Source organism: Rhinoderma darwinii, chromosome 2, assembly GCF_050947455.1.
Source record: "Rhinoderma darwinii isolate aRhiDar2 chromosome 2, aRhiDar2.hap1, whole genome shotgun sequence".
Taxonomy (NCBI): Eukaryota; Metazoa; Chordata; class Amphibia; order Anura; family Rhinodermatidae; genus Rhinoderma; species Rhinoderma darwinii.
In genome coordinates, this window is record NC_134688.1 from 13,345,814 (window position 1) to 13,369,872 (window position 24,059).

Genomic DNA, 24,059 nt, shown 5'->3' on the forward strand with positions numbered 1-24,059 from the left:
TATATTACTACGGACCTATACAACATGGATCCATAGTATGGAGCAGACCATTATACCAAGACCCTGGAACGTTACATTTGAAAACCCCACAGAGCCGCCCAGTGACACCAGTCCAGGTGATGATGGGAACAAGTGGTCAGTGCAGAACGATGAAGGAAGTAAATTAGGGGCATGGTGAAAGGTGTTGTCGGAGACCAGATCATATTACATATAAAAGGGGGTACCGGAATCTGAATACAGCTACTGCAAAATACAAGAAGGATCTCCACAAAATGTGTAGATGTAGCAGAGCTGGATAGGTCATGCAACTTATTTGTGTCTCTCTTTATGAACCAGAGCAGATAGCTGCTCACAAAAAGAGTGAAGACCTTCCGGAAGAGCAGGCAGGAATCCTGGGTGCCCCGTTCCGGTGCTGGGACAAACGGGCATTTCCTTCCTCGTGTGAGGCCGTGCCGGAGAATGAAGAGGACTGTATGATGTATTAGAGAGGAGAGGTAAGTAACTGCAGATCTGGTCCGGAGAACGTCTGACCTATTTTTAGGTGGTCTGAGAGGGGCATCTGGTCAGAACTTATTTTGGGGTCTGGTCTAGGGTCTGAATTTATTTTCGGGTGTGATGAAAGGGTCATATGCACTTAATGCATTGGGCAGCATGAAGCTGCAGGCATTTTGGGGTGCGGTCTATAATAATGGGTGGGGCATATCTATAGTATATGGTAATTTTTTACGTTTTGGGTGTAGGAGGTTGCAGTCCTATGTAAAACATTTGTACACTAGGGGGAAAAGAAAAAAAACCGCTGCAGAACAATTAAGATAAACCCCGATGTGTGAAGGAGCCTCATCCATGACTTCATGTCCGTCCTTAGTAATCATCATGTCTGACTCACACCATATATATCAGTAAAAGAACAAATCAATAGGATGACACGACAGATACGTGGCGGAGCAGCGAGCGTAGTAAATTCCTCACCACCGAGGACGCTGCTCTGTTCTGTCAATGCTGCAATTACAAACACTGTGTCCATATCCACACTGCTATACCGGCCCTGCTATCATATTATCCATAGGGATCCATGTATGTATCCGATGCACATATACAACCATGTGCAAACCTATCCTTACAAAATTTTTGCATAAATCACTAGTACATGCAATTCCATGAAATGTTGTAAAATATCTTCTTATTAGGGTGAAGTGACATCTTTCTCACCTTGCAGCAGCCTATAATTCCCCTCTCCCTGTCTGCAAATGTTCAGAAACCTCCTCAGTCACCATAAAATCCATCTAGAGTAAAACAGTAAATAGTAAACAAGAAAGAGGGGAGAGGAGGGAGATGCAGCTACAGTTTCTCACTTTCTCTGTCTCTACATGCTGTGAGAGGGGAAGGGAAGGCGACAGATTGGCTCAGCACCCACAGCAAAGTTTTTATAGGACACCTGGAAGAGCCCACCCACTCAAAAACCAGCAGTAGTAAGGAAAAGAACCAACACATACAGGTTACACATTTCTGGTGGTTGCACCACGTCTAATATATATATTTTAAAAAAAAACAGTTCACTAATATAATAGTAATAAATCTCTTGCTATATAAGTGTGAGCAATCTGATAACATTCCTACATATAGCGCACAGATATCCTGCCAGATCCATCAACAGGATTCCGGTACAGTTAACAGCAGTCCTAATGCAATAACGATATGTTATAAGGATGTCAGTCAGCACAATACGACATACTCTGTCAGCAGCACCTTCACAGAATACAGGCTATCATAAACAGCACCTGTGTCTGGAATCTGCAGGGTAAAGCAGGAATCTAAAAATTCTACATGGCCCTAAAGGGTTTTATCCATTGTTCCTGCATGCAACGGCAATACAATTATAGTAGGAAAAGTCCCTTCTTTAGTTTTATGAACAAAAAGTAAGGTAGGTGGGGTACCCCACTTTTACAAAGATCCCCAAATCTTGACTGCAATGTAAGAAATGTATTTGCCGTCACTCTCCAGGAATAAAGCTCCCCCTAGTGGTGGCTGTAGACAAACAACATTTTATCATTTGCTTCTATGTCTATGCAGGGAATTTAGAGTTCTGAAACAGAAAAATTAGGCTCCGACCGCTATAAAGATTTATTATGAAATTAAAAATCAGACCAAAATGATGAATCTTTTTAAATAAAACAAACAACGGTGCTCAAGCATGGAAATCAACTATAAGCATATATGCCCTGTTTCATTTCAAAGACAAATTTCATGAAAAATACAAAATATAATGTGCCCTCCCACCTTCGTTTATAGATTTTAGCTTTGTATCTAACTCTAGAAAGAGAAATCTAGAGTCCTCCATCTGCGGCAGCAGGAGCTCAGACTGTGTAACCGTGTAATATTATACATGAGATAACCATCATTTCATCATAAATTAATCCAACACAAATGAAAAGTATTCCACAATGTATGAACGGCTGTAATTAAAAAGTCAGGACAGAACCTGTAAGAAGAAGAAAAAAAACATAGAAACAGTAAAATAGTGACCGCCTGCACATCAATACTAGACATGGCCGAGCATCTATATTACATTTTATCATTAGTAGTTATATCCTTGTATATAGAGACAGTATTATAGTAGTTATATTCTTGTATATGGGAGCAGTATTATAGTAGTTATATTCTTATATATAGGAGCAGTATTATAGTAGTTATATTCTTGTATATAGGGGCAGTATTATAGTAGTTATATCCTTGTATATAGGAGCAGTATTATAGTAGTTATATTCTTGTATATAGAAGCAGTATTATAGTAGTTATATTCTTGTATATAGGAGGTAGTATTATAGTAGTTATATTCTTGTATATAGGGGCAGTATTATAGTAGTTATATTCTTGTATATAGGGGGCAGTATTATAGTAGTTATATTCTTGTATATAGGGGCAGTATTATAGTAGTTATATTCTTGTATATAGGGGCAGTATTATAGTAGTTATATTCTTGTATATAGGGGCAGTATTATAGTAGTTATATTCTTGTATATAGGGGCAGTATTATAGTAGTTATATTCTTGTATATAGGGGCAGTATTATAGTAGTTATATCCTTGTATATAGAGACAGTATTATAGTAGTTATATTCTTGTATATAGAAGCAGTATTATAGTAGTTATATTCTTGTATATAGGAGGTAGTATTATAGTAGTTATATTCTTGTATATAGGGGCAGTATTATAGTAGTTATATTCTTGTATATAGAAGCAGTATTATAGTAGTTATATTCTTGTATATAGGGGTAGTATTATAGTAGATATATTCTTGTATATAGGGGCAGTATTATAGTAGTTATATTCTTGTATATAGGGGCAGTATTATAGTAGTTATATTCTTGTATATAGAAGCAGTATTATAGTAGTTATATTCTTGTATATAGAAGCAGTATTATAGTAGTTATATTCTTGTATATAGGAGGTAGTATTATAGTAGTTATATTCTTGTATATAGGGGCAGTATTATAGTAGTTATATTCTTGTATATAGAAGCAGTATTATAGTAGTTATATTCTTGTATATAGGGGGCAGTATTATAGTAGTTATATTCTTGTATATAGGGGGCAGTATTATAGTAGTTATATTCTTGTATATTGGGGCAGTATTATAGTAGTTATATTCTTGTATATAGAGGCAGTATTATAGTAGTTATATTCTTGTATATGGGAGCAGTATTATAGTAGTTATATTCTTATATATAGGAGCAGTATTATAGTAGTTATATTCTTGTGTATAGGAGCAGTATTATAGTAGTTATATTCTTGTATATAGGAGCAGTATTATAGTAGTTATATTCTTGTATATAGGGGGAAGTATTATAGTAGTTATATTCTTGTATATAGGGGCAGTATTATAGTAGTTATATTCTTGTATATAGAAGCAGTATTATAGTAGTTATATTCTTGTATATAGGGGGCAGTATTATAGTAGTTATATTCTTGTATATAGGGGGCAGTATTATAGTAGTTATATTCTTGTATATAGGGGGCAGTATTATAGTAGTTATATTCTTGTATATAGGAGCAGTATTATAGTAGTTATATTCTTATATATAGGGGCAGTATTATAGTAGTTATATTCTTGTATATAGCGGCAGTATTATAGTAGTTATATTCTTGTATATAGAGGGCAGTATTATAGTAGTTATATTCTGGTATATAGAGGACAGTATTATAGTAGTTATATTCTTGTATATAGGGGTCAGTATTATAGTAGTTATATTCTTGTATATAGGGGGGAGTATTATAGTAGTTATATTCTTGTATATAGGGGGCAGTATTATAGTAGTTATATTCTTGTATATAGGGGGCAGTATTATGGTAGTTATAGTCTTGTACATAGGGGGCAGTATTATAGTAGTTATATTCTTGTATATAGGAGCAGTATTATAGTAGTTATATTGTACATAGGGGGCAGTATTATAGTAATTATATTCTTGTGTATAGGAGCAGTATTATAGTAGTTATATTCTTGTATATAGAGGGCAGTATTATAGTAGTTATATTCTTGTATATAGAGGGCAGTATTATAGTAGTTATATTCTGGTATATAGAGGACAGTATTATAGTAGTTATATTCTTGTATATAGGGGCAGTATTATAGTAGTTATATTCTTGTATATAAGAGGCAGCATTATAGTAGTTATCTTGTTGTATATAGGAGCAGTATTATAGTAATTATATTCTTGTATATAGGAGCAGTATTATAGTAATTATATTCTTGTATATAGGAGCAGTATTATAGTAGTTATATTCTTGTATATAGGAGCAGTATTATAGTAGTTATATTCTTGTATATAGGGGGAAGTATTATAGTAGTTATATTCTTGTATATAGGGGGCAGTATTATAGTAGTTATATTCTTGTATATATGGGGCAGTATTATAGTAGTTATATTCTTGTATATAGGGGCAGTATTATAGTAGTTATATTCTTGTATATAGGAGCAGTATTATAGTAGTTATATTCTTGTATATAGGGGGCAGTATTATAGTAGTTATATTCTTGTATATAGGGGCAGTATTATAGTAGTTATATTCTTGTGTATAGGGGGCAGTATTATAGTAGTTATATTCTTGTACATAGGGGCAGTATTATAGTGGTTATATTCTTGTATATAGGGGCAGTATTATAGTAGTTATATTCTTTTACATAGGGGCAGTATTATAGTAGGTATATTCTTGTATATAGGAGCAGTATTATAGTAGTTATATTCTTGTATATAAGAGCAGTATTATAGTTGTTATATTCTTGTATATAGGGGCAGTATTATAGTAGTTATATTCTTGTGTATAGGGGGCAGTATTATAGTAGTTATATTCTTGTACATAGGGGCAGTATTATAGTAGTTATATTCTTGTATATAGGGGCAGTATTATAGTAGTTATATTCTTGTATATAGGAGGCAGTATTATAGTGGTTATATTCTTGTATATAGGCGGCAGTATTATAGTAGTTATATTCTTGTATATAGGAGCAGTATTATAGTAGTTATATTCTTGTATATAGGGGCAGTATTATAGTAGTTATATTCTTGTATATAGGAGCAGTGTTACAGTAGTTATATTCTTGTATATAGGAACAGTATTATAGTAGTTATATTCTTGTATATAGGAGGCAGTATTATAGTAGTTATATTCTTGTATATAGGAGCAGTATTATAGTAATTATATTCTTGTATATAGGGGCAGTATTATAGTAGTTATATTCTTGTATATAGGAGCAGTATTATAGTAGTTATATTCTTGTATATAGGGAGCAGTATTATAGTAGTTATATTCTTGTATATTGGAGCAGTATTATAGTAGTTATATTCTTGTATATAGGAGCAGTATTATAGTAGTTATATTCTTGTATATAGGGGCAGTATTATAGTAGTTATATTCTTGTATATTGGAGCAGTATTATAGTAGTTATATTCTTGTATATAGGAGCAGTATTATAGTAGTTATATTCTTGTATATAGGGGCAGTATTATAGTAGTTATATTCTTGTATATAGGGAGCAGTATTATAGTAGTTATATTCTTGTATATAGGGGCAGTATTATAGTAGTTATATTCTTGTATATAGGAGCAGTATTATAGTAGTTATATTCTTGTATATAGGAGCAGTATTATAGTAGTTATATTCTTGTATATAGGGGCAGTATTATAGTAGTTATATTCTTGTATATAGGGAGCAGTATTATAGTAGTTATATTCTTGTATATAGGGGCAGTATTATAGTAGTTATATTCTTGTATATAGGAGGCAGTATTATAGTAGTTATATTCTTGTATATAGGAGCAGTATTATAGTAATTATATTCTTGTATATATTATAGTAGTTATTTCAGTATTTCTGGGCCGGGCTGTGACAACTTTACAGCCCTGCCCACCACTACTACATGAACTAGTGTAATTTAAATGACTGAGCATTCGGAATTTCAAGATCTCCTTGTTACTATTTAAAAGAACTTCACATATAAATCATGTATAGGGGCAACAAAGGTATAGGGCATTGGTGTATTTCTGTGTATAGGTGGGAGTACTGACTATCCTATGACGCAGATCTTCATTCTGAAAAAAAATAAATTTTATCCAATATGCCGCTAAACATGAAGGCCGTCTCCTCTCCATTTGCTGCGCAGGTGAATGTAGTTTATTGTTCACGGTCATCAGAAATTTAGAACTCAGACAAGATTATAGTGTTGTTCATTGGGATGATATGGGACGTGAAAATGAGCGCCGATCAACGAGGCAGTTCGTTGGTCGGTGCTCGTTTGCTCCTTTCACAAGGACCTACGATCAGTATAGAGACGAGCGATTATTCTTCCCCATACATTTCCTATATGTCGGCAGCACATCTCCCTCATTACATAGGTAATTGCTGCAAAAACTAGCAGATCAGCCGATGAATGAGCATTTGCCCGATAATTGGCCCGTGTAAAAAAGCCTTCAGTCCAGAAATCTTCCTGCCCCATAATAACGACTTCATATCACATATCTACAGCGCTGAGAACATCCAGAGACATTTAAATCCATACATGGCAGATATAAGGCTAATATATTGCACATTGTTGATTTTTATGTTTGTGGATACATCAGCATTTGGAAACAAACTTTTTGCTAAATTTAGCAATAGATATTTCTGCTTATAAAGACAAAGCATTTCTCACTTCACCAAATAGAAAACAACAAAAGATTCATGTCACAAGGCTATTCAGGGTCATTTTTGGCTAGGGACCTCTGCGGAATAATTAAATGTAGCCACAAGGGATTGGCCACAAAAGACGAACTTACAAACTAGGAATATATCTGTTAGATTTTATATATTATATCTTGCCACAACATTTTCCGGAAGCTGAATATCAATAGGTTTGATACAATCAATAAAGAAAGTCCAAGTTCTGATGTAATTACTTAAGTAAAGAACTATATGTCTACTACAATAAGGCCCCTTGTGTACAAGAATATAACTACTATAATACTGCCCCCTATATACAAGAATATAACTACTATAATACTACCCCATATGTATAGGAATATAACTACTATAATACTGCCCCTATGTACAAGAATATAGCTACTATAATACTGCCCCCTATATACAAGAATATAACTACTATAATACTGCCCCCTATATACAAGAATATAACTACTATAACACTGCCCCCTATGTACAAGAATATAACTACTATAATACTGCCCCCTATATACAAGAATATAACTACTATAATACTGCCCCTATATACAAGAATATAACTACTATAATACTGCCCCTATATACAAGAATATAACTACTATAATACTGTTCCCATATACAAGAATATAACTACTATAATACTGCCCCCTATATACAAGAATATAACTACTATAATACTACCCCATATGTACAAGAATATAACTACTATAATACTGCTCCTATATACAAGAATATAACTACGATAATACTGCCCCCTATATACAAGAATATAACTACTATAATACTGCCCCCTATATACAAGAATATAACTACTATAATACTTCTCCTATATACAAGAATATAACTACTATAATACTGCCCCCCATATACAAGAATATAACTACTATAATACTGCCCCCTATATACAAGAATATAACTACTATAATACTGCCCCCTATATACAAGAATATAACTACTATAATACTGCCTCCTATATACAAGAATATAACTACTATAATACTGCTCCCTATATACAAGAATATAACTACTATAATACTGCCCCCTATATACAAGAATATAACTACTATAATACTGCTCCTATATACAAGAATATAACTACTATAATACTGCCCACTACATACAAGAATATAACTACTATAATACTGCTCCTATATACAAGAATATAACTACTATAATACTGACCCCTATATACAAGAATATAACTACTATATTACTGCCCCTATATACAAGAATATAACTACTATAATACTGCCCCCTATATACAAGAATATAACTACTATAATACTGCCTCCTATATACAAGAATATAACTACTATAATACTGCTCCCTATATACAAGATTATAACTACTATAATACTGCCCCCTATATACAAGATTATAACTACTATAATACTGCCCACTATATACAAGAATATAACTACTATAATACTGCTCCTATATACAAGAATATAACTACTATAATACTGCCCACTACATACAAGAATATAACTACTATAATAATGCCCCCTATATACAAGAATATAACATATAGCATCAAAGTTATGTACGATGCTAGGAGTCCCTGCCTCTCTGCAGGACAACTGTCCCGTACTGTAATCATGTTTTCAGTACGGGACAGTAGTTGCACGGAGAGGCAGGGACTCCTAGCGACGTACATAACTATGATACTAGGACCCAGCTCCCTGCACTGAGTTCGGTCCGGGACTTCCGGCCGAAATACGTCCGTCCATTACGGACGTTAATGTGCTCGTGTGAACCCAGCCTAATACTGCTCCTATATACAAGAATATAACTACTATAATACTGCTCCCTATGTACAAGAATATAACTACTATAATACTGCCTCCTATATACAAGAATATAACTACTATAATACTGCCCCTTGTGTACAAGAATATAACTACTATAATACTGCCTCTATATACAAGAATATAACTACTAGAATACTGCTCCTATATACAAGGATATTACTATAATACTGCTCCTATATACAAGGATATTACTATAATACTGCCCCTATATACAAGAACATAACTACTATAATACTGCCTCTATATACAAGAATATAACTACTAGAATACTGCTCCTATATACAAGGATATTACTATAATACTGCTCCTATATACAAGGATATTACTATAATACTGCCCCAACATACAAGAATATAACTACTATAATAATGACTCCTATATACAAGAATATAACTACTATAATACTGCCCCTATATACAAGAATATAACTACTATAATATTGCCCCTATATACAAGAATATAACTACTATAATACTGCCCCCTATATACAAGAATATAACTACTATAATACTGACTCCTATACACAAGAATATAACTACTATAATACTGCCTCCTATATACAAGAATATAACTACTATAATACTCCCCCCTATATACAAGAATATAGCTACTGTAATACTGCCCTCTATGTACAATAATATAACTACTATAATACTGCTCCTATATACAAGAATATAACTACTATAATACTGCTCCCTATATACAAGAGTATAACTATATTACTGCCCCCTATATATAAGAATATAACTACTATAATACTGCCCCTATATACAAGAATATAACTACTATAATACTGCTCCCTATGTACAAGAATATAACTACTATAATACTGCCCCCTATATACAACAATATAACTACTATAATACTGCCTCTATATACAAGAATATAACTACTATAATACTGCCTGTATATACAAGAACATAACTACTATAATACTGCGCCCTATATACAATAGTATAACTACTAGAATACTGCTCCCTATGTACAAGAATATAACTACTATAATACTGCCCCTATATACAAGAATATAACTACTATAATACTGCTCCTATATACAAGAATATAACTACTATAATACTGCCCTATATACAAGAATATAACTAATATAATACTGCCCCTATATACAAGAATATAACTACTATAATACTGCCCCTTGTGTACAAGAATATAACTACTATAATACTGCCCCCTATATACAATATAATAACTACTATAATACTGCCCCTATATACTAGAATATAACTACTATAATACTGCTCCCTATATACAAGAATATAACTACTGTAATACTGCTCCTATATACAAGAATATAGCTACTGTAATACTGCCCTCTATGTACAAGAATATAACTACTATAATACTGCTCCTATGTACAAGAATATAACTACTATAATACTGCCCCCTATATACAATATAACTACTATAATCCTGCCCCCTATATACAAGAATATAACTACTATAAATACTGCTCCCTATATACAAGAATATAACTACTATAATACTGCCCCTATATACATGAATATAACTACTATAATACTGCCCCCTATAAACAACAATATAACTACTATAATACTGCTCCCTATATACAAGAATATAACTACTATAATACTGCCCCTATATACAAGAATATAACTACTATAATACTGCTCCTACATACAAGAATATAACTACTATAATACTGCCCCCAATGTACAAGAATATAACTACTATAATACCGCTCCCTATATACAAGAATATAACTACTATAATACTGCCCCTATATACAAGAATATAACTACTATAATACTGCCTCCTATATACAAGAATATAACTACTATGATACTGCTCCTACATACAAGAATATAACTACTATAATACTGCCCCTTATATACAAGAATATACCTACTATAATACTGCCTCCTATATACAAGAATATAACTACTATAATACTGCCTCCTATATACAAGAATATATCTACTATAATACTGCCCCCTATATACAAGAATATAACTACTATAATACTGATCCCTATATACAAGAATATAACTACTATAATACTGTTCTATATACAAGAATATAACTACTATAATACTGCCCCTATATACAAGAATATAACTACTATAATACTGCCCCCTATATATAAGAATATAACTACTATAATACTGCACCTATATACAGGAATATAACTACTATAATACTACCCCTATATACAAGAATATAACTACTATAATACTGCTCCCTATATACAAGAATATAACTACTATAATACTGCCCCCTATATACAAGAATATAACTACTATAATACTGCTCCTACATACAAGAATATAACTACTATAAGGCTATGTTCACACGGGGTCTTTTGCCGAGTTTTTTGACGCGGAAACCGCGTCGCAAAACTCGGCAGAAACGGCCCGAGAACGCCTCCCATTGATTTCAATGGGAGGCCTCGGCGTCTTTTTCCCGCGAGCAGTAAAACTGCCTCGCGGGAAAAAGAAGCGACATGCCCTATCTTCGGGCGCTTCCGCCTCCGACCTCCCATTGACTTCAATGGGAGGCAGGAGAAAGCGTGTTTTATGCCCGCGGCGCTCAATGGCCGCGGGCGAAAAACGGCGCGATAATTGCTATTCACACGGAGTATTTTGGGGGAGGAATATCTGCCTCAAAATTCCGTTTGGAGCTTTGAGGCAGATATTCCTCCCCCAAAATACTCCGTGTGAACATAGCCTAATACTAACCCCTATATACAAGAATATAACTACTATAATACTGCCTCCTATATACAAGAATATAACTACTATAATACTGCCTTCTATATACAAGAATATATCTACTATAATACTGCCCCCTATATACAAGTATATAACTACTATAATACTGATCCCTATATACAAGAATATAACTACTATAATACTGCCTCCTATATACAATAATATAACTACTATAATACTGCCTCCTATATACAAGAATATATCTACTATAATACTGCCTCCTATATACAAGAATATATCTACTATAATACTGCCACCTATATACAAGAATATAACTACTATAATACTGCCCCCTATATACAAGAATATAACTACTATAATACTGCCCCTATATACAAGAATATAACTACTATAATACTGCTCCTATATACAAGAATATAACTACTATAATACTGCTCCTATATACAAGAATATAACTACTATAATACTGCCTCATATATACAAGACTATAACTACTATAATACTGCCCCTATATACAAGGATATAACTACTATAATATTTCCTCTATATACAAGAATATAACTACTATAATACTGCTCCCTATATACAAGAATATAACTACTATAATACTGCCTCCTATATACAAGAATATAACTACTATAATACTGCCCCTATGTACAAGAATATAACTACTATAATACTGCTCCTATATACAAGAATATAATTTATATAATACTGCCCCCTATATACAAGAATATAATTTATATAATACTGCCTTTTCTGTGTAAGAACACATATATATAGCGCCATTTGTGGTACTTGAAGTGACGTTGCACCATTTAAAAATGTACTGAATGAGGTACCAACCATAATATGAATCTTATACGAATAAAAATAACAATCTTGTATTATGGCATAGTATGCACTTAAAGAAAAATATGTGTGTAGGCTGTGTTGTTCCCAATGTTTACACTGATGAGCAGCCCAGAGACGGTGTGTAGTTGCGGTAGTGTGACTGACAGTTTTGATGTGTCTCTATTGTTGCGGTTGTCCTGTCATGCACATATTATTGGAGATCAGTAGACACAGCCATCCGCATTGCCAAGCTATAATATATATATATATATATATATATATATACACACACACACACACACACACACACACATGAAAAGCTCAATAGTGGGACTGGCACTCAGTAACACTTCTGGCGCACGGTACCAGTTATACCTATAGAGGACCAGGCAGGTCAGACACATTTCTCTTCTTTACATTTGCTGCATTTCCCCTCCACTCCACGCTACTTTCTCTCAGCACGTAAGGCAAACGTAAAAGTGTATAACACATGATAAATCTGGCGCACACCATCTTCTCCATTTAATTTGCACCACAAATTTCAACAAGTACCCCCAACTGGTCATGTATTGAAGGGATTGTCCAAACCCCAAAAATGTATGGCCTATTCTCAGGATAAGCCATCAATATCTGATCGATCGGGGTCTGACTCCCCGGACCCTCGCCGATCAGCTGTTTTAAAGGGGCCGCAGCGCTAGTACGATTGCTGCTTCCCATTGATTCCTTATTTATACTTACCGTGGCTCACCGACGCGCTTGTAGCTGGAGTCGGACTCCGACCGATCAGGTATTGATGACCTATCCGGAGGATAGGCCATCAATTTTTAGGGACTGGACAACCCCTTTAAGAATTTACCATAGGCAGACCACCTGTGACAATTACTGACGCATTTCGGTAGCAGTCAGTTATTCCTCCCGACTCTCCCAAACACATGCATGCCACGAGAATAGAGGATTGGTCATGTTAAAAATGTAACATGCCGATCCTTCTTTCCGCTTCTCCCCCAATCCTAACGCGTTCGGGGCACTCCCATACACATTAGACAGTTGTCCGGCCCGGCAAATATTAGGCAGGTCCAATCTGCTTTCATCTGATATGTATGGGGACCCGAAGGATCCTTGTAGGGTGGCACATGGCATCTCTACGGGTCTGTAGGTACTCTGTGTGCCGCCATAGAATGCTCCCAGCAGAGGATGCTTCCGTAATATGGACAACTGCTCCAAAATTCTTTAGCATCAGATTTGATAAGTCTCTTCTGCACGATTGTCATTTATCACATTTCTACTAGAGCACCCGTCACGTAACCACGCACCCTCCAGGAAAATTGTCGCTTAACTCACATTTAGTCCGATATGTTTGGCACTTCTAACAATCTACAGCGCTGACACTTAAACCCCCAACATGTTCATTGCATCGGCTAATATTATAAAGCTCAGAGCCAATAACAAACACGTATCTGCTACATCCCGAATGCTGCACTCTCCAACCCCAATAACCATTGAGACTGCAGCATTAATACATAGAAAGCGGAACAGTCTGGCGGTGGATGATTGTATTGATTAGAAAGTGATCTCCTACATGGACAATGCCGCGTCAAGGTCATGGGTATTATTACACATCTATGAGTTCAACGTGGCCCCTCCTATTATATGATCAACGGCCCAAATCACTGGATATCAAGAATATGCACCCCCTCCCCGTGTCATTTAACTTTCTCACACGTTAGAATGGGGGCAAGACCCTTCAGGACGTCTTCAACAAAGGGGACCCTGAAGGCCAGACCCTTCGCAGGCGTCCATAAACCCATCGAGATCACAAGAGCTATGGTCACTCACGAGACACCAGGGCTCCACTGAAATCTCTGGGAGTTGGAAAACCTAAAAGTTGAGCCTCAGTGGTGGTCCTAAGCACCTGGACCCCCCCCCCCATTAGTATAACCTATAGATGAACGTGCCACTTTAGGATGGCCATTGATGGAACGAGACCACCTTCGCGGGAACATACAGTTCATCTGCAGATTTTCAAGGGGAACAGCAGAGGAAAGTACGAGAACCTATCCCTCCCCCAAAAAAATTAGACAAGAATTAGAATATGGGGCAATGTTAATATTTAAAGAGGTTTCCCAGGATTAGAAAAACATGACTGGTTTCTTACATAAACAGCGCCACACCTCTCCATGGTTGGTGTGTGGTATTGCAGCACAGCTCCATTGAAGTTATTGGGGCTTAGCTGCAATACCACACACAACGTGCGGTCAATGTGGCGCTGTTCAATTATTATGGGAAGAATTTCCTATGGAGACCATAGCAATGTGGTCAAACCTTCAGCTAATAAATAATTATTGGTACATCTGTCTGACTGGAAGTAAATCTTTGGCCTCCATTGTCCTCTTTTATATCACGACACCCACCATCTCCCCTCCAGGTCAATACAACCTCAACAGGAGCGACATGGATACAGCATGAACCCTTGCAACCCATAACACACTAACAACGCTCCGGTGCTGCTCAATCTGCATCAAATATAGTACATTTTTTTTTAACCGATTACTGCAGGCAAAGACTTCCAGCACCCAATAGGCTTCCATACACCTCAAGGCTGGATTAGTAAATGTGGCAGACTCTGTAGGAGAATGACAGGGCAAAGCAGAAACTGCAGCATCATTCCCGGATGGATGGTCAAGGCTGGACTGACACCAGCGAAATGGTAAATAATGACTTGGCCGCATCTGGGCTGGGATTGGCACTTATGGGACTTGTAGTCCTACAGCTGTTATAGAAACAAAGCTCGCTGCTTAGGAGGGTGGGGGATGACCCAGCCTGTCAGGCAGAAGGTCCATGTGTTTAGGAGTACAGAAGGCTGGGGCCATATAAGAGCATCCACACCCTCTTTTCAGGAGCTAATTGGTTAATTTCCCATTGGCTTTCTGCATACTGGAATGGATAAGGGAATTAGCTTCCATTAGAGCTCATCCCCTGTCCACACACAGCAGAGACTAATGCATAATCATTAACCCTGTGCTGCCAGAATAAGCCTTAAAGGGTTAACTATCCCACCAGCCTTCATTGAACACACCTCTTCCAATAAGTGCAAGGGGTTAATGCTGTCAAACCCAACAGGACAAACTTGTTAAGAAGCACAAATACAACCCCAACTGCCCCCCCCCCCCTACAAGACTTCGTTAACCCCATCATAGCCTCTGGGAAAAGTTCAGATCACAATGCAGAACACTGGAGAAGGGAGGGGTGGCAAGGGAGGGGTTAATAAGTGATGGATGTCTCTGTGTTTACAATGCAAGCACCTGTGACAGGTGCACAGCGATCTCCTAACTGTACACCCCCCTCCCTTCCCCTCCAGACACAATGCAATTAATAGTAGCCCCCTCCCCTCCCCCTGCACTGATAATGCACTATACTCAGCACCAGTCGTCCTGCAATCAGGACTGTTACTTACATATCTCCTTAACTTTTTCTCTGGAGGGGATTTTCTGAGCCAGCCAGCATAGACCACCTCTCCTTCACTCATCCTGGAGACCCTTGTGTCTGGATCTGTCAATCAAATGTGGAAAGATGAAAAGCCCTCCTTATGTGTCAATCCAAGAGCATTGGGGGATGATTGAAGGAGATCTTTCGTCTGCAGTCCAGTGCCATGAGTGAGGAGCAGAGTTGGGGGGCAGCTCTGCACAGTGCCCCCTCTGTATGAGGACACAGTAAAGTCACTGTGCTGTTGACTGATCAGTTTTTCCCCTTCATGCCCCAGTCACTGCTGTCTCCTCTTGTCTTTAGCTACAGCTGCCTTAGGAAGCAGGAAACTAAACTGCTGTGTATTTCCCAGAGCAGCAGCAATGGGTTGTAACCACACCCGACTCCAATAAGTGGGCATGGCAGGGGGCTGGGCTCCTCACCCCTGGACACACTGCACAACTTGTTACTAAATAAAAAAATGATACATAGAACGGTATTTAAGAAAAAAAAGGATACATCAATGTTACAATGTATCACTGTGTTTATAAACATTGTAGCAGAATATCACAATGTAACGCAATCACTGATCCTGCAAGACATAGACCTGGATAATAATGTTATTAATAATCTATTATGTAGCACTGTCATTCAGGCAGGTCCCGGATAAACTGTACTTTAAAGGACTGGTTTCTGGAGGATTGTAGATGCCACACACAAGGCTGCCCTCATATACTGACCACAGTGACAGCCAGGGTGCCCTCATACACTGTGCCAGCCAGAAAGTAACCCATAAATAGAGTGAGCAGAGGGTGTCCCCCATACCACTGAGTAACCACATTAATAGTTCCAGCTTGAGAGAATCTCATAAAAAATGCCAACCAGACAACGTCTTCAAAAACAAAAAACATTAGTTCCCTAGTATCCACCTAGCCAGGGAGTGCCCCATAGACAGTGCCAGCTATGATATATATGACATAGATAGATAGATAGATAGATAGATAGATAGATAGATAGATAGATAGATAGATAGATAGATAGATAGATTAGAGATAGATAGATAGATAGATAGATAGATAGATAGATAGATAGATAGATAGATAGATAGATAGATAGATATGAGATAGATAGAGAGATAGATAGATAGATAGATAGATAGATAGATAGATAGATAGATAGATAGATAGATAGATAGATATGGGATAGATAGATAGATAGATAGATAGATAGATAGATAGATAGATAGATATGAGATAGATAGATAGATAGATATGAGAGATAGATATGAGATAGATAGATAGATAGATAGATAGATATGAGATAGATAGATAGATAGATAGATAGATAGATAGATAGATAGATATGAGATAGATAGATAGATAGATAGATAGATAGATAGATAGATTAGAGATGACAAATATGAGATAGATATGATAGATAGATAGATAGATAGATAGATAGATAGATAGATAGATAGATAGATAGATAGATAGATAGATATGAGATAGATAGATAGATAGATAGATAGATAGATAGATAGATAGATAGATAGATAGATAGATAGATAGATAGATAGATTAGAGATGACAAATATGAGATAGATATGATAGATAGATAGATAGATAGATAGATAGATAGATAGATAGATAGATAGATAGATAGATAGATAGATAGATAGATAGATAGATAGATTAGAGATGACAAATATGAGATAGATATGATAGATAGGAGTGAGCAGGAGAAGCTGAACAGAATGATAAATAGTTTTGAACAAAAGATTCAGGGTAACCTAAAATGTATTCATATAAATCCCTGCTCACTGTGGACTAAAGAGTCCAGTGGGCGGTCCCAACTAGTGATTGACAGTGAGTGTGAGAATACAGAAACTGCTGCCAATCACAAAGTAGGACCACCCACTAGACTCTAAGGCCGGGTTCCCCATGTAGCGTAAACGCAGTGGAATTTCCGAAATGGAATTGTGTGAAAATTCCGCAGCATTTACAGTAGCAGCAAAGTGGATGAGATTTAGAAAATCTCATGCCCACGCTGCGGTAAAAAAACGCAGCAAAAACGTTAATAAACTGACCTACTTTGAGGAATTGAAATCCGCAGTATGTCAATTTATGCTGCGTTTTCGTTGCTTTTATGTTCTGGGTTTTGAATTCAATGGCCAAATAGCCAAGTGTTGCGACTTTGCAAAAATCACAACTCAGAAAAAAAAATAGAATCTTATACTTACCCAGAACACCCGCCTTCTTCCTTCAGTCCAGCCTCCTGGGATGACGTTTCATCCCATGTGCAGCCAATCACAGGTCACATGGGCTGCAGCATCATCCAGGGAGGCCGGACCAGACGCCAAAGGAGGGACGTGCCACCATGACAACGGCCGCGGTAAGCATAAATGTTTTTTTTTTCCTCTACCGCTGCTTTCCACAGCGGAAATTCCGCCACCACAATGTGCTGCGGGCTCCAGGTCGGATACGTTGCGTAGTTTTACGCAGCATATCTGACCAGTGGGAACCCGGCCTTAAGGCCAGAGCTTTATCTTAATCCCGCTCAGCTCTTCCTGCTCTATAACATACTGCCTGCAGATCGGACTGGAAGTTTGGGGTGACCGGTGACGTGACCCTTAAACTAAAGTAAAGCTACTGTAAAAATGTCCAATGAATTTAGTGGATGTAATGTAATTCTTCCTAAATCAGAACTGATCGCTGGATTGCCCCTTTAATAACAGCTGATTGCGAAGGGTGTCCTAACAGTATGACCCCTACCCCCATAATCTCATACAGGGTGGTCCAATAAACTGTTTACAGAGAGGCGCTGGATATATTGTAATTCTGAGGGACTTTACATGGTGTGTCCCTACTTTTCCACATGACTTTAGCTCGAAACCCGTAGGGAAAGGATGGCAAGACATTCCCTTATTTTATTTTTAACAGATGGAGCAGTTTTATTGTCCACCCTGAGACATACATTATATGTAAGTTGTAATTTCTGGAAATAAACTTTATAGGATTAAAAATTTAAATATGTGCAAGACTGCAGGATCTTCAAGCAATGCTGAGAAGTGTAGTTCAACGGTGACATCAGTGCGGGAGGAAGTAGCTAACTTCTCCTCTACTTGGAATTGAAGAATAATGAATACAACTTTCAGCCAAAGACAAACATTTCTACTCTTTATAGAATTAATAAGTGAAATACCTTCAAGACTGCACAATCTTCAGGGAATGCTGAGAAGTGTAGTTCAATGGTAATATCAGTGTGGGAGGAAGTAGCTAACTTCTCCTACTACTTGGGTTTCAATATAAATCAATATAGCTGCAGCCTGGAACATAACTACATAAAAAGAAAGGTAACCTGGGATACTTACTAAAATGCAACATTTTCATTGTCCTCCCTGAGATCTGGACCCGGAACGGTGTTTACTCCAATCCCTGGAATTATACTATATAGGTTCTGGATTCCACATATCAAACCAGCTCCGAGCCGAATCTTGTCAGACATTCTGGTTGCTATGGATACTCTGCCTAACAACCACAGTCTTAAAGGGCTTGGTTCATTTTAACCCATTTTTAAATTGAAGCTTTTGTCTTGTGATCTGCGGAGTGTCACAGGTCCGCCTTCAGAAACCCCTGACGATCAACTGCGGAAACATAGGGCTGGCTATATATTTCTAATGTATTCATTATGTGCCACCAATGGGAGGCGGACCATGAATATTTGACAAAAGTCCTGATTTACACGGGGCAGTCCCATCAACCAGCCTGCAAAGGGGCAGGGCTTATGCTAATTTGATTTGCATTTGTGGGTGGACCCAGGCAAAACGGGAACGTCGTATCCGCCAGAGGCTCGCTTTGTTAACGTTTCTGAACTATGAGGAGGATCCTCCTTGGTGAAGTCTATATATTATAATACGCCATATGGGAAGGGGTTGTATTCATGAAACATCCCATACAGCTGGGTGACTACTCACATGGCTTCCATTACAGCTCTCACAAGGGTTTGTCATCTATCTTTCTCAGACTCCTGAATAGAAAATCCACTTAGTTATGTAACAACCATGTACATGTGTACTTACCAACAGTCCCGATCCTCACGTGACTGCCCCACGAACTGCACCACAAAGGGGCGGAGTTATCCAAAATTTACCTTAAAAAGGGTGTTCTTGTTTGGAACAGGGGCATGGCTTACAAATATCCCTCAATTTGGGATTGAGCTGTTGGTAAGTATGTACATCCCCTGCTTTAATGTGACTGTATAACAATGCAGATTTGCTATTTAGGTCACTGCCCCTGTAAAAGCTTTGACAGCCCCCTATATTGGTTGTCACCCAAATCTCCCGGAAACAGATATAACGACCACTCCACCACTCAACAAAAAATGTAATATCTAGACAGAAGAGATCAGGGAGCCAAATTTACTTTACTAGGGAGAATGTCACAGTACGTAATCGTATACCCAATTCATGCATTCAACTTGTTCTCCAGGTTCCTCCCCCTTATACAGGCTCCTCCCCCTTATACAGGCTCCTCCCTTTAGTCAATTTGTCTCTGATCATCTTTTTCTCACTGGTGGTTTAGTTGCTTGTAGTTTATAATTATTATGTCCTTCTTGTAATGGAAATCAGCTCTTCATGTACTGACTTCCGGCTGAGCTTGTGCTTATATAAAGGAGCCAATCAGAACATGCAGAGCTGCAGTGTAAAGCATAAATGAGGGATAGTCAATGAGGAAACAGAAGGAGGATTACAGACTACCTAGGACTCCAGTAGATAATGCAGCTGTACTAAAGTCGCTGTTTATAGCGGTGCCCTCATAAACCTCCGAACCAGTAGAGTCAAAGAGACAGAGAACAACAAATACATAGAAATACACATTTGAGGGCTGGCAACTACTGGCTCAGGGGTGAAAAAGTTTAAACTTGGTGGCTTGTACTGTAACAATTGCCGCAATATACGGTTGTAGAAAGAAGGGTGCAATGGACTTATCATCCAGTAGAGGTCACCAGTCACAGTAAGCACCAACCAGAGTGGGGAAAACTTGAGGGTTAGAAGCCGCTAAGAAGCCTGGTGAGATAAACACCCATACACAGATCAGCCATAACATTACAACCAGTGACCGGTGACGTGAAGAACATTGATGATCTGGGTACAATGGCGGCTGACAAGGAGGGGGAGGAATATATGAGGCAGAAAGTGATCCGTCAGATGAAGCAGAAAAAATGGTTAAAGAGGCTCTGTCACCACATTATAAGTGCCCTGTCTCCTACATAATTAATGCTCAAGTGGGCGTATTTTTACTTTTGACCAAGTGGGCGTTGTACAGGGGAGTGTATGATGCTGACCAATCAGCCTCATGCACTCCTCTCCATTCATTTAGTCAGCGCATAGGGATCCTGCTAGATCCTTATGTGCTGTCTTATACTAACACATTAACAATACTGAAGTGTTTAGACAGTGAAGAGACATTCCACGGGATGTCTATTCACAATCTCTGCACTTCGTTACTGTTTCTGTGGTAGTTACAGCAGAGGAAGCATAATCTCGCGAGATTACACTGTAGATGACAGGTTACGACGAGATCACGCTTCTTCTGCTGTAACTACCACAGACAGAGTAACGAAGTGCAGAGATTGTGAATAGACATCCCGTGGAATGTCTATTCACTGTCTAAACACTTCAGTATTGTTAATGCGTTAGTATAAGACAGCACATAAGGATCTAGCAGGATCCCTATGCGCTTAGTAAATGAATGGAGAGGAGTGCATGAGACTGATTGGTCAGCGTCATACACTCCTCTGTACAACGCTCACTTGGGCATTAAGCAACTCATTAGCATAAATCTAAAATCGCTAATAACGTGGTAAAAATAGATCGTTTTTAAAAAAAATAGAAAGCACTGCTGTCACCTACATTATAGCGTCCATCTCCTTATGTAGGTGATAGGCCACTTATAATGTGGTGACAGAGCCTCTAAGTGTAAGAATCTGAACGACTGTGAAAAGAGCCAAATTGTGATGTCTAGACGACTAGGTCAGAGCATCTCCAAAACGGCCAGTCTTGTGGGGTGTTCCTGGTATATAGTAGTCAGTACCTACCAAAAGTGCTCAAAGGAAGGACAACCGGTGACCAGCGATGGGATCATGGAAGCCCAGGCTCATTGATGCTCGTGGGGAGCGAAGGCTAGCCTGTCTGGTCCGATCCCACAGAAAAAATACTTTACAACAAATTGCTGAAAAAGTTACTGCTGGATAGGATAGAAAGATGTCAGAACACGCAGAGCATCGCAGCTTGCTGTATGTGGGGCTGCATAGCTACAGACCGGTCAGAGTGCCCATGCCGACCCATCCACCGCCAAAAGTGCCTACATGGACACGTGATTATTAGAACTTGAGCATGAAGTAATGGAAGGAGGCGCCTGGTCTGAGGAATCCCGGTTTACATCATGTGGACTGCCGGGGTGCGCGTGCGTCGCTTACCTGGGGAAGAGATGGCACCAGGATGCATTATGGGAAGACGAACCGGCGGGGGCAGTGTGATGTTCTGGACAATGTTCTGCTGGTCAACCTTGTGTCCTGACATTCATGTGGATGTGACACGTACCACCGACCTAAACATTGCTGCAGACAAGTGCCCCCTTCATGGCAGCGGTATTCACTAATGGCAGTGCCCCCTGTCAGCAGGATAATGCCCCCACCACAGTGCAGACAAGTGCCCCCTTCATGGCAGTGGTATTCACTAATGGCAGTGCCCCCTGTCAGCAGGATAATGCCCCCGCCACACTGCAGACAAGTGCCCCCTTCATGGCAGCGGTATTCACTAATGGCAGTGCCCCCTGTCAGCAGGATAATGCCCCCAGCCACACTGCAGACATTGTACAGGAATGATGAGGAAAACGACAAAGACTTCAAGGTGACGATTTGTCTCCAAATTCTCCAGATCTCAATCCGATCGATCATCTGTGGGATCTGCTGGAAAACAAGTCCGATCCCTGGAGGCCACACCTCACACCTTACAGGACTTATAGGACCTGCTGCCAACGTCTTGTGCCAGAGACCACAGAGACCTGCAGATGTCTTGTACCAGAGACCACAGGGACCCGCAGACGTCTTGCACCAGAGACCACAGGGACCCGCAGACGTCTTGTACCAGAGACCACAGGGACCCGCAGACGTCTTGTACCAGAGACCACAGGGACCCGCCGACGTCTTGCACCAGAGACCACAGGGACCCGCAGACGTCTTGTACCAGAGACCACAGGGACCCGCAGACGTCTTGTAGCAGAGACCACAGGGACCCGCAGACGTCTTGTACCAGAGACCACAGGGACCTGCAGACGTCTTGTACCGGAGACCACAGGGACCTGCAGACGTCTTGTACCAGAGACTACAGGGACCCGCAGACGTCTTGTACCAGAGACCACAGGGACCTGCAGACGTCTTGTACCAGAGACCACAGGGACCCGCAGACGTCTTGTACCAGAGACCACAGGGACCCGCAGACGTCTTGTACCAGAGACCACAGGGACCTGCAGACGTCTTGTACCAGAGACCACAGGGACCTGCAGACGTCTTGTGGGGTCCATGTCTCGACGGGTCAGAGCCGCACTGGTGGCACGAGGGCGAACTACACGATATTAGGTGGGTGGTTGTAATGTTATGGCTGATCGGTGTGTAACAATGTTAGAGTTTATATCTACATAAAGTTCTCAGTGACTAAATGCTGTACATACCTGACATAATGGTCTTAAAGGAGTTGGTCTCATCACCCCATTTAAACTGAGAGCTATCCGAGACCCCCGGCAAAAGCAGCAGTGGCCGGCTGTTCATTTCCCCTGCAGCGCTCGCCTCAGGAGGCATGTAGTATTACATGAATGGCATAAGTCCATGGGAGCCACTGCTTGTCAGCAGCTCTCTGCTCAAGATAATAAAGGGGGTTCCTGAGAGTGGGACCCTCCCCCTCTATGATGTGTGCGTGCAATAACAAGGCAAATGAACAAGGGTTGCTCTAATAGGATAAATCCTTTAAGGCACTCGTTA

General features: G+C 38.7%; 1 protein-coding gene across 1 annotated transcript in view; it reads right to left on the bottom strand.

Annotated features, from left to right (window-relative positions):
- Positions 1 to 16,345, bottom strand: part of GAB2 (GRB2 associated binding protein 2) — a 180,662-nt gene extending 164,317 nt beyond the window's left edge. The window contains exon 1 of the mRNA XM_075851372.1: positions 16,015 to 16,345. Coding sequence (XP_075707487.1) covers positions 16,015 to 16,086 — 72 coding nt within the window. The 5' untranslated portion in view covers positions 16,087 to 16,345. The remainder of the gene's footprint in view (positions 1 to 16,014) is intronic.
- Positions 16,346 to 24,059: the final 7,714 nt, after the last annotated feature.